The 11,765-nt window shown below is 38.2% G+C and overlaps 1 protein-coding gene across 1 annotated transcript; it reads right to left on the reverse strand.

Moving 5' to 3' along the window:
- Positions 1 to 779: 779 nt before the first annotated feature.
- Positions 780 to 11,668, reverse strand: LOC139936340 (transmembrane protein 272-like). Its single transcript, XM_071931139.1, has 6 exons — positions 11,594 to 11,668; positions 8,879 to 9,008; positions 7,695 to 7,805; positions 6,609 to 6,668; positions 5,384 to 5,599; positions 780 to 4,694 (listed from the first exon to the last, which is right to left on the reverse strand). Exons 1-6 carry the CDS (start codon positions 11,633 to 11,635, stop codon positions 4,516 to 4,518), a joined length of 738 nt encoding a protein of 245 aa, XP_071787240.1. The 5' UTR covers positions 11,636 to 11,668; the 3' UTR covers positions 780 to 4,515.
- Between the last annotated feature and the right edge of the window lie 97 nt (positions 11,669 to 11,765).

Genomic DNA, 11,765 nt, shown 5'->3' on the forward strand with positions numbered 1-11,765 from the left:
CAGAACGGCATGTCTGTTTCGTTTGCTTATACAAAGGTTGGGAATTATGCAGGATTGGCAAGGATAAAAAAAAAAACCATTGTTTAATTTCAGTCTGAAAGTCTACCGTTATTCAAAACAAACCTTTAGGAACTATACTGTAAAAGCCCCATTATTGGTTTGCTATACGTCGTACCCATTACTATGTTTCATTTCATGTTCGTTTCTTCTTTTCTTGATCTGTGCTTGACTGTCCTTTAACTTAAGTAGTTGAAGTTGGTTATAAACCTCCTTTTTGACCAACATGAAAATAAATGTTGGTTGTATTGAAACATTGAATTGAATTAATATGAAGTTCATTAAGCCTACAGTTGATCAGACATAACACGAACACTGTCTGTGACTTTATACTGGGTAATAGTCTATAAGTAATCGGGAATTAAAATTGTTGATCGACTTTCGTTTAAGCCTCTATTTATGAATTTTGGTCGATTCATCTGCTTATATATTAATTTGTCAATAAGTATTTTTACCTGAATCAAAACAAGCAAACCAAATCCTGTTTAAGTATAGGCCTAATGGGTGATATTGATTAGTGCTATTGCAACATGGAATCAAGTTTCTTTTCAACGTTTCTATAGTTTAATCAGTGTGTTTTGTTGCTTGTTTTGTTTCCTCTTTTTATATTTACTGTGACATAAGTATGAAAACAAACCAAACAGGTCTTTGAAAATAAATAAAGAAGTACAAAAGAGTCAATGCAGAATAAAATGAACGACTCGTTTTAAGAACTACACAAGTAACGTATATTGCGGTTTTTATAAAATAAAATTTAAGTTTCTTCATTTCTTTAGTACTTCACTCTAGAAATTACATCAAAATTGTATAAAAATGTATTATATCTCATCCTAGAGAAGGGACTCGAGCAATGGGCGTTTAAAGGCAGTGGACACTATCGGCAATTACTCAAAATAATTTTTAGCGTAAAAACTTACTTGGTTACAAGTAATGGAGAGCTGTTAATAGTATAAAACATTATGAGAAACGGCTCCCTCTGAAGTGTATAGTTTTCGAGAAAGAAGTAATTTTCTCGCAACTTCGACGACCAATTGAGCTCAAATGTTCACAGGTTTGTTATCTTATGCATATGTTGAGATCCACCAAGTGAGCAGACTACCGTTTGACAGTTACAAATAGTGTCCAGTGTCTTTAACGACCTTATTGTATATGTTTTTCTCCGGGTAATAACAACTGCATTTAAACATACAGAGATTAAATATATACAAACACCAACTACTTACAAAAATATCCAAATGGGTATCAAATCGTTGAACTTGAATATTGTTATGCATGCATGAACAATACAAAAAGTACAAGTATAAAACTGGTAATGTCATAAAAAGTGCGACGGGGTCGTCCATGTTAAACATTTTTATTCCCCCAAAAAGGTGAGACGCTGAGATTATCCGCTGCTTTTGCATGGTGGGGTTGAAAATGAGGTGACTCTTAAGAGTGATTCATATCACAAGGTTTAAATATGGCCAAAATATCAACTACAAAATAGGATAGTTTGAATTTAAATCCATACTAAGTAGCTCCAGCTTTTTTTGTTAACACGCAGAATGTATAAATCACTGAAAATACATATTACAAATTAAACTGAATTTGTTGCCCAAAATTACACAAATACTGGGTATAGAAGAGTTTGCGGTAACACCATATAATAACAATATCTAAATGAGTTCACTTCCCGCCTATATTTCCCGCCTTCGTGCATCACCGCTGATCCACCGCCCAGTACTTAAGCAGCATGCAGCATCAGAGTCCAGCATTCTCCAGAAGACGATCAGAGCATACTGATCGAAACGTCGAGTTAATCCAACGGTTCTTTTCAGAACCACCCCAACTCATTTAGAGATTGTTATTACATGGTGTTACCGCAAACTCTTCTATATCTTATTTCCACCATGCAAAGTTTCAAATCCTACTTAAATACTGGGTACAGAAGAGTGCATTAGAGAGTGCTATAGAACATAATCAAGGTAAAATCTGGATGAGGCGAAGCCAATGAAACGGAAGAGCATTTCACCGAGTGATTGTATTCTACGACAATGTACAAATGAAATGCATTAAATATTTGTTTTATATAACACACTAGTCTAGTTACATTCTACTCTAGTCTTTTGAAAAAAGTTCACAACACACACAAAATGGACATGGAAACCCCAAACTGTGTTTAGCAAACCCTAACAATTTTCTTTTGAGAGAGAATATTTTTGTTTTAAACAGCAAGGATGAATATTAACTCCATAAAGACACCAACCTTATTCCTGTGGCAAACGACCTTGCCTCATTTAAAACGGTGGGGAATAATTATTTGGGGGACGATTAAAGTTTGGAGCCTTGCAGCAGTTGATGCATAGCAAATTAATGGAAGAAATGAGTCATGTTCCACGAATCAAATAACTATGATTTGTGTGTGGTAAACAATCAAATATAACACCACTTGAATAAACACATCTATCATCACCCATATAGAACATAATCATCGACGTTGTCATCATACAACGTTTCATAAACAGTCAAGAGTCAAACAGTTTTTGCTCATCATGAGCAAAGTGTTATGTAAACTTTCTAATATGCAGTACAAAATAAGTCACAAATAATGTGTGCACCTTCTGATCATAATGTTGCCGTAAGGCATTATTGAAAGAATTAAATATATCTTTGGAAAAAGAAACAAAAATAAAATCTATAATTTGAAACCACCATATATATATCACACTAATTTGTTTAAGAGTCCCTGCCTGTAAGAATGTACCAAATTAGGGGGGGGGGGGTGTGATTCATGGGTTCGCAGATCTTCTTCCAAAAAATTAGAGTGATACACCATCATACCAAACGAATAAATCAAAAATTTTAGTTTGCTGACGCTTTCGGTTTTGGAGTTACCAGTTATCAAAGTTTGGGCCAAAAAGCCCTCAAGAAACGAATAGTACATTCCCTGTAAACACAAAAACGTGCGCCAAGGTCATCCCAACAAAAGTAAAACATTTTTTGAAACCTCAAGATCCTCATTTTTCAAGATCCCATCAATGTTTTCTTGTATTTGGTTAAGTTGAGTGTTCCTAAACAGATTTCAATTGAAAAATAATATGGATCATGTTGGCCCACCAATATAACAAAGGTCAAAGGTCATATGAAACTACACTACTGCCTATTTCGGCTTATTTTTACTTTTGTTATGAGCCCAACTGGAGGTTTCAAAAAATGTTTTACTTTTGTTGGGATGACCTTGGCGCACATTTTTGTGTTTACAGGGAATGTACTATTCGTTTCTCGAGGGCTTTTAGGCCGAAACTTTGATAACTGGTAACTCCAAAACCGAAAGCGTCAGCAAACTAAAATTTTGGATTTATTCGTTTGGTATGATGATGTATCACTCTAATTTTTTAGAAGAAGATCTGAGAACCCATGAATCACCACTTGGTACACTCTTACAGGCAGGGACTCTTAAGATATCTAAGATATCTTTATCTTGCACAAAAAAAAAACTCCTTCTAGTAGAAACATTATTTACAAGCATTGGTCCTTTTTCAAATTGACCTTTATCAAAAAATACATGCTCTGAGTACAGTGTGAAGATCAAACTCAAATCAAAAAGCCATCAAATTCAAAGACTTGAATTTATCTATTCTCAGCCTAATAGACTGTGCAAGTCTTGCAGCATTCAAACTCCAAGGACTACGAAGACTAAAATAAAATTGATGCGCTAAGCAGCTCAACCAATAAAGGATCTTGGAGCGATTTTATTACAGAGCGATTTAGCAGGAAATATCTAACAACACTGCCAGCATATGAACAAAAAACTCAACAATTGCGTGTTCTTTGTGAGTAGGTGGGTATAGCAAGGGGACTTTTTTTCAGGAGAGAGTCAGGAAGCCTGTATGCCTACAGGGGTGGGGGAGGGGGTAAAGTGTGCCAACATTTTCCATCTACTTCAAGAAAGGCTATTCGACTCAGCAAGGGACCCACTATACACAACTGACTCAACTTGGCAAGTGACTTTCAGTCTGGATGCCCTTGTTTTGCTAAACTTAGTGCTTCAATTGCGAGCGAAGCTCAAAATTGCTCACTGAGAAGTATTTTTTTAGGAATTACCCCCCCCCCCTCACTCGCTACGCCCCTGTTTTTGAGATTTATACAGTAAGAACCAAGGAGATACTGAAATACATTGTATAATTATATTACCCAAGGATGTGCATCTATACCTCAACACTACACTCAAGAACCGTATCAACCCCCCACAATAAAATTGTTTAGATACAATAATCATGTTATTACACCAAAAACTTTTTCTACTAAAGCTCCCGTACCCTTCGCCCAAATCTTAGGCCGTATCCGAATTGGCAACTTCAGTCATGGCTCTCACTGTTGCAAAGGGTGTAGCTAAAGACATCCTATACTTCAATGCATGATGATGCTGAATCTTACCTTTGCCGTATACGCCAATTCAGATATTGCCTTACTTACAATCTATTCACTTACAGCAGAGGTAACTCCAGCAGCGCAGCAAACACACAAGCATCCACATGCCACCAGAATGTAACAACTTGTAATTATCCAAAATGCAAAATAGTATAGGGGTCCGAAACAGTACTCGGGGTCATCTGGATTAGCACTTGGAGGGTAGTTACTGTAAACCCACACGTTTCCTGAAATGAAAATGGTTTAGAGGACTTTGTAAATTACTTTGTGTGACTTCTTTTAAGACTTAAACAGGGGCTTCAACCACAAGTCAAAGAAGGTACACATTATTGGTTCTTTACAGTTGTAACTGGTCGGTAAATGAGCGCAAATTGAACTATCCGACCTCACTATATATAACCTTACGGGCAAGGGGTAAGCTTAAACAACACCCCAACGAGTCAAAAGAAGGTACACAGTATACTGGTTTTTAACAGTTTTAATTGGCTGGTGCATGTGCGCAGGTTAATTATCAGACCTCACTATGGCCTCATGTTTAAAGGAGTAAACCTTAGCAGTGCCCTAAACAAGTCAAAAGACACATTACTAGTGTCATAGGTGTAATTGGTTGGTACATGTGCCCAGGTTAATTATCAGACCTCACTATGGCCTCACGTGCATGGGGGTAAGCCTTAACAGTGGCCCAAAAAGTCAACAGGTACATTAGTAGTTCAAAGATGTAATTGGCCACAACTTGTGCAGTTTCATTAGACCTCATTATGGAAGCATGTGCGAGAGTGAAAGCTCAAACAGCGTTCTCAGCGAGCCAAAATGCACAATTCTGGTTTATAGTTGTGGCTTGCCCTTGCACACATACATGAATAAAGCTGCTTACTTTACAAAGAAAACTGCACAAGAATTGAACATGAAAACTTACCTGCGATAAAAAATGCAAAGAGAAAACATCCTATGAGACGGCTAAAATTGTTTTTCTTGTTTATGGTTTCGTCAGACGCTTCTCCCTCATTCTGATCTCTCTTCTGACACCTTGTGATGAGATCAATAAAGGATTTCAGGATATAGAAGGAGCCGGCCACTACCAAGTACACAGGGATTTTAGGTTCAACGGGACATTCCTTCATATAAACAGCACCTGTGAGTTTGAAAAAAATAAAGGATTTACTTGGACGGAAATACTTGAGGAACTACATACACATGTACATGTATGGGAATCCACTGGTGGAATTAGGAGTGAAAGCTGGTGTGGTGTGTGGGAGGGGGGGGTGGAATGTCAAAGTTGTAATTCCTTTTTGTTTAGAGTTTACGAACTGTAACTGAAATAAATAAATAAATAATCAACTATCATAACTGTTTCTACAGTGTTGCTGTCACTCAGTGTTGGTGGTCAATAAGGTCAATCAACTTGAACCTAGAGCTTGTTTGGTAGCTTGATCAGTTAAGTCAACTATCTGGAAATAGCTCTTGGTGGTCAGGTCATATAGGTCAACTAACTAGAACTAGCATTTAGGGGCTAAGGGAAATATTTGAAACTTGTGCTTGGTGGTTAGTTCTATTAGGTATGCGGCTGCCAACGAATGCCTTAAGGCACATAAAGACACATCCAACAGATGACTTAAAGCATCCAACAGATGCTTCAAGGAATCCAAAAGATGCTTTGAGGCATCCAACAGATACCTTGGGGCATCAGACAGATGTATAGAGGCATCAAAAAAGTATTGACTGCTATGAGGGGCACATTTAAAATTATAGGCCCAGGGTGATGTCAAAACCAATTAGTCAACTATGATAGTTAACTATGATGTCATCTTGATAGAAAAAGGGGGCCCAGCTATTTCAATAACTAATTTTTTAACCAGTCAGATTAGAGGAATCTATGGTATATAAATACATGAGGCAACAAACAGTTGCCTCAAAGCATCCAAAATATGCTTTGAGGCATCCAACAGATACCTTGAAGCATACAACAGATGCCTTGAGGCATCAAACAATTGCCTACATGTATTGCTTGTTGATTCTTTGGCCAGTCATATTAAGTTTTCTTACAGTCCACAGGGTTTGCAGCTGAGGCACTATTATGTTTGATGCTGGTGATTTTGTTTAGGGTTTCATTATGTATTGTTGTTAATCAATTCAATACTTACCAAGTACAATCATGGCAATGGGAATGGCCAGCAATATTGCAATGACAATGGTGACCAAGACTGTTTAAAGAAAAAACATAGAGACATCAATTAAATATTTTCCCCTCAAGTGATCATGTTTATTTGTTAGTGGTTAAACTGCTCAAGTTCCTTGTTTTTTCCTTTGCCCTGTTATCATGGTAAGAGGCGACTACCGTATTCCATATAGGATTTGAGGCATTGCATGGTGAGGTTTCAATGTATATTTGGTTTGCGGTAACACCATGTGTGTTAGTTGATCTTAGAGAACTGTCTTGCTTTCTTCTACTGCCGCGGAGTAGATAATCGGAGGTTCGGGAGACTTCTCAGTCTCCTAACGATGACTAGAGCAAGCTAGTCAAAACGTTGAGACCAATTCAGAACTGATGCCGCGGCAGTACAGTTAATTACAATCGTATAAGCTAAAGTAGTAGTCCAGTCTATTTTCTATACCATCTGCCCTAATAATAGTTAAAAAGCAGGACAGTTCTTTTCAGAACTGAGAAGTCTCCCGAACCTCCGATTATACTCCCCGGCAGTAGAATAAAGCAAGACAGTTCTCTAAGAACAAAACTCTACTTGGCAAGTAGATAAACACATGGTGTTACCGCAAACCAAATATACATTACTGTACTCCATTATCCAAAACCCTCGCACATTCTAATCAGTCTGATTGTTATTGCTGTTCATTGTTGTAATAGAATGCTACATGTGTCTTCTTGACTTTGACAGTGTTCAGTGTTTCGGATGAAATCATTTCTCTGGAGGTACTTTATCTTTAAAGGGGAAATTACATTATTATATTACTTGAGAACTAAGCAATGATGGTATGAGCGGTCTTCAAATGCCATTCTCTTGACTTTGACACAACATTCAGTGTTTTGGATGAAATCATATCTCTGGAGGTTCATGACATCCTTTAAAAGGACAAAAAAACCTTGTGAACCAATTTCACTAGCTACTTGAAAACAAAGAGTCAACAAATTGATAAACTTTTTGCATACTACTCTTACTGCAGTGGGGATGGTCCAGGTAGAATAAGAAACAAATAGCTTCTGAAATACTTACGTGTGCTTAACAAGATGCTGATGATTTTGGCGATAAATTCCATGGGTGTGGAAGAAGACTTCTTGGCATCTTGCATCTGCCCAAATATGTCTTGATAAGAAGGAGGGGCCTCTGCATACCAAGAAAGAAAAACAAACAAATAAACTTAATTTAAAAAACAAGAGTTGGGAGATGTGTGTTTATACCACTGCTATATTTTTATCTTTATTTATTTGTTGTCAATATAAACCACAAGGGAACTGACTGGGTAAATTTGTAAATGACTTTTGGGGTTGAACAAAGAATTGACTAGAGTAGGATTCGAACCAACGACCTCCAGATTAACCTGCCGGCGCTCTACCAACTGAGCTATCTAGCCCTATATTGGCGGTGTCCCTATTTTGTCAATAGCTTTGTTCGGGGGTGCCAGTCAGAAGCCATACAACCGTTAGCTGCAGTGTAGCCAGGGATCCCTGGCTTTTCTGCTCGTTGAGCCACAAATTAGAGACACTGATCGCATGGGGGGTTGCCATGTGCAGCAACCTTATCTTTGCGGTGCACTAATGATACAGAAAACACACCAATGTGACATAGACTTATGACCTAAGAATTAATGTCAAGTTTCCTTTCCTCAAGGGCGACCTCCCCCCCCCCCAATGACAATGTACATTACGAATGTCACTGCTAATTGGACAGGAAATCCATTGGTTTCACTCACCACCATGATGTTGACCGTTGACCTATTCACCCTAAAGCAATCCAAACTGCCATAAGCCCAAGTTTCCTTCTACCAAACGGCAACCCCACCTAAGTTGCAATTCTAACTAAAGTTACAGAACGGACACAAAGGTGCCTAGCCATTCATCCGGTCATAATCCAGACAACACAATGACAACACCCCTTCAGCCTATGGGGATTAGGGTCCAAGGTTAACAATATTAATTCTCATTATTACCAGAATTTTGTTTATTTACCATTGGCAATCATGTATCTTATCTTTAAGGGTCGTAAGGCCAAGACCTGCGATGGCCCTGTTTACTTTGGCATTTAGCACTTACAATACAGAATTGTGCACATAACGGGCCCTGTAAGCGCAGAATTAAGTGGTTAACAGGGCCATGAAATTAGGCCCTGCTATGCAAGTATTGCCCTGGACTGGTGCTACAATGTCTATTAGTTTGTCCATTTTAAGCGAGTCTACTTACCTTTGGCAACATCTTCGTACCTTGGAGGTGGTGCTTCATTCTCTTTTGGAGATGAAATATTCACACTGGTCCCATAATCAGGGGGAGGGGGTAGATTGTTTGTAAGACCCAATTCAGGATCTCCATTTACCTATGCAATGAAACACCAACAGAGGAAGTTTTACCATTGCTATCTCTTATAATTCGTCTGTTATCAGTCTATGTAATTGATTTCATATTTTGATCAAACAAACCTTGCATAGGATGAAGAAGGGCGTTGTATTGAGCTTGACAACAGAATGTTGTTTCCAACAACATTTAAAAGCCAATAATTTATAATGCACGGCCTTATCATCAACACTTTTGTTAATCAGCCTTTACAGATTGGTGTATTACATAAGTAGACAAATGTTTATTTAATCCCTTGAGGTTTGTGTGCAAAGTGCATACAGGACAATTCAACCCACAGAACTATCCTAATGTCTGACTCTGAAGTGGGAAGTCATGCACAATCTGCACGGTATAAAGTATACATAACATGGATGTGTGGGAGCAGACATACCCAATGAAACCAAGAACTTCACTCAGAGGTATCTGGGTGTTTTCACAGTGAGCACGTCATTGTTTCGTTTTCATGTAATAATAATAATATAATAACCAGTTTTTTTATATAGCGCTTTTCACACCCGAAGGGCGACTCAAAGCGCTTCCAACATTATTACCCCTGGTCAGAGGGCCTTAAATCATTCCTTATACCATCTCAGCTCCCTGGGGAGAATACAGCCTGTGCAACTAATAAATGCGCTACTCGACTTAATCAATCACAAGAACCATCTCTGCCCTCACAGGTACCCAGACTCTACTGAACAGAATCACAAGAGCTCGAGTTCTGTGCTCCGTTCCGCTCAGCCACAACACCCTATACGCAGGGTAAGCAGAAGCCCTTTATAAACAAAGGCAACAAACGTGCGTCTACATTGGAGGGGCAGGGTAAAGCTTAGTTAAAATGTGCTCTCAATCACATTACACTCTGAATAAGATGTTCAAATCCTACTTGGCAACATTTGTTGTATCACGGTAAATAGATTGTGAATTTTTATTGGTCAAGAACCATTTAAGCAATGTGCTCAGGGGAACATGACTGATGTACCTTGACCATGCCCACCATTGTTTTCTGCAGCATATTTTTTCAATATAGTCAACAGTAAACAGAAAAGGCTGTTCTGCCAAATCTCTTTACTCCATAGTCGGTGTGTGCGCTGCAAAAAAAACTAAATCAGTCTGTAGCAATTGATTGTGTCGTTGTCCTTATTGCGTTGAAGTAAACCGTAAAAACGTTATTATGAGAATGTAGCATTGGCAATTAGAGGTTGGCCCAAATGGGGCTATCTGCGTACTCTTCTAGAAACTACATACTTCTAGAAACTTGGCCCCCCTACCTGCTTACCCCCCCCCTGAGCCCTAACTAAATGTTATGGATTCTTGAGGAATCGTGACCTCTACTCTAGCTCTAGCAGTCTAGTTGACACAGCATAGGACGACCTGCTGGCTGGCAAGCTGTATAATTTTAGTAGTAACTGTACTGAATGACCCTAACCATCCGCTTATGGTATGAAGTAGTAGTTTTTCTTGTAATTACATACATGAATGACACAGAAGCCTAGCTAGGCCTAGATTCCAGAACTGTTTTTAATGTTTTTAATGTTTCAATCATTAATCAATCATCAATGTTTTTACTTTAGTTAGGTATAATTTATCGATGAATTTGGGCTCTCGCATTTCAATTGATTTTTTAAACACATAATATTTGAGAGCAATAATTATATCGTAGCATCATATGTTATCAACCCTCATTTGTTTTCAAACCCAAACTTTGATTCCCGTTTACCGCGAGACTGTGCAAGCTCCACCGGTGACAGAAGCTCTGCTGTTTACTCACGATCTGTATTTCCGTCAGGCTTAATCATGCTGAGAATAAAGTTTCCTGTCGAAGGCTACGCTCAAACATGTATTAAATGATGTAGTTTTTGTATGAATCACTAGTGCATTATTATGCCAACAATTAAATGAGTCTAAGAACCATCATCCAACCTCTAAATTTCAAAAGAAAGTTATCATCTGCTAGATTAAAGTTTCATTCCCTTGTCGGCAGGAGGGTTATGTTGGCGCAACTATTATTTTGCATGCCATGCAAGCTTCTGAATATTCAATAAAATACCAACCAATGCAAGGTTTGAAAACATATGACCTCGCTCCAATGTCGTACATGCATTGGCACTGTAAATAGTGGATTATCTCTCCTAAAAGTCCCAACAGAAAAACAAAACTTTTAAGATTTCAACACACGATTAAGTGTGGAAGTGTCATTGTAAACAAGTTGGATTGATGATTTTTTTTTCTCGTTTAATTTTTGATTGTGAACAATTTTCCTGTCATCCTACTGAAAACACATGACACCACTGGTGTCACCAGGGTACGTTTAAATCTGTATTTCAGTGCTTCACACCACGTACGTCCACGGGGGTTTTCCGAAATGACGTAATGCCATGATGATCAGGAAGCAAAAATACGTTCAGGTAAAAAAGTAAAACACAACTCAACCAAAAACCGTCGTAGGTGTCGAATACTAAATAGCAACAATATTTCCGCACGTCCATTTGTCGCATTTGTTAAGACCCTCAAAATTTGAGTGGAGTTTGAGTGAAAATACTTAGAGATTTTTCTTCATGATCTTACCCCCTCTCTCAAAACGATTGGACCTTCTTCTGCATCGGCCATGGTGATTTTGATTTTGTAGTAAAATAGTCTTGACACCAGACTAAATTCCTAACTAATGATATATTAGCTATGAGACGTCCGGGTACAAGACAAGACAGACTCCTAGTGTTCTTGTTAACTATTTAAACGG

This window comes from Asterias amurensis, chromosome 4, assembly GCF_032118995.1.
Source record: "Asterias amurensis chromosome 4, ASM3211899v1".
Lineage (NCBI taxonomy): Eukaryota > Metazoa > Echinodermata > Asteroidea > Forcipulatida > Asteriidae > Asterias > Asterias amurensis.

What these genes read in the sequence shown, in the direction of transcription:
- LOC139936340 (XM_071931139.1), bottom strand. Translation starts at nt 11,635, where the DNA reads ATGGCCGATGCAGAAGAAGGTCCAATCGTTTTGAGAGAGGGG. An exon ending in CAGCATCTTGTTAAGCACAC is followed by an intron (nt 6,669 to 7,694) that starts GTAAGTATTTCA and finishes TTCTTTAAACAG; the next exon opens with TCTTGGTCACCATTGTCATT. An exon ending in CATTGCCATGATTGTACTTG is followed by an intron (nt 5,600 to 6,608) that starts GTAAGTATTGAA and finishes TCAAACTCACAG; the next exon opens with GTGCTGTTTATATGAAGGAA.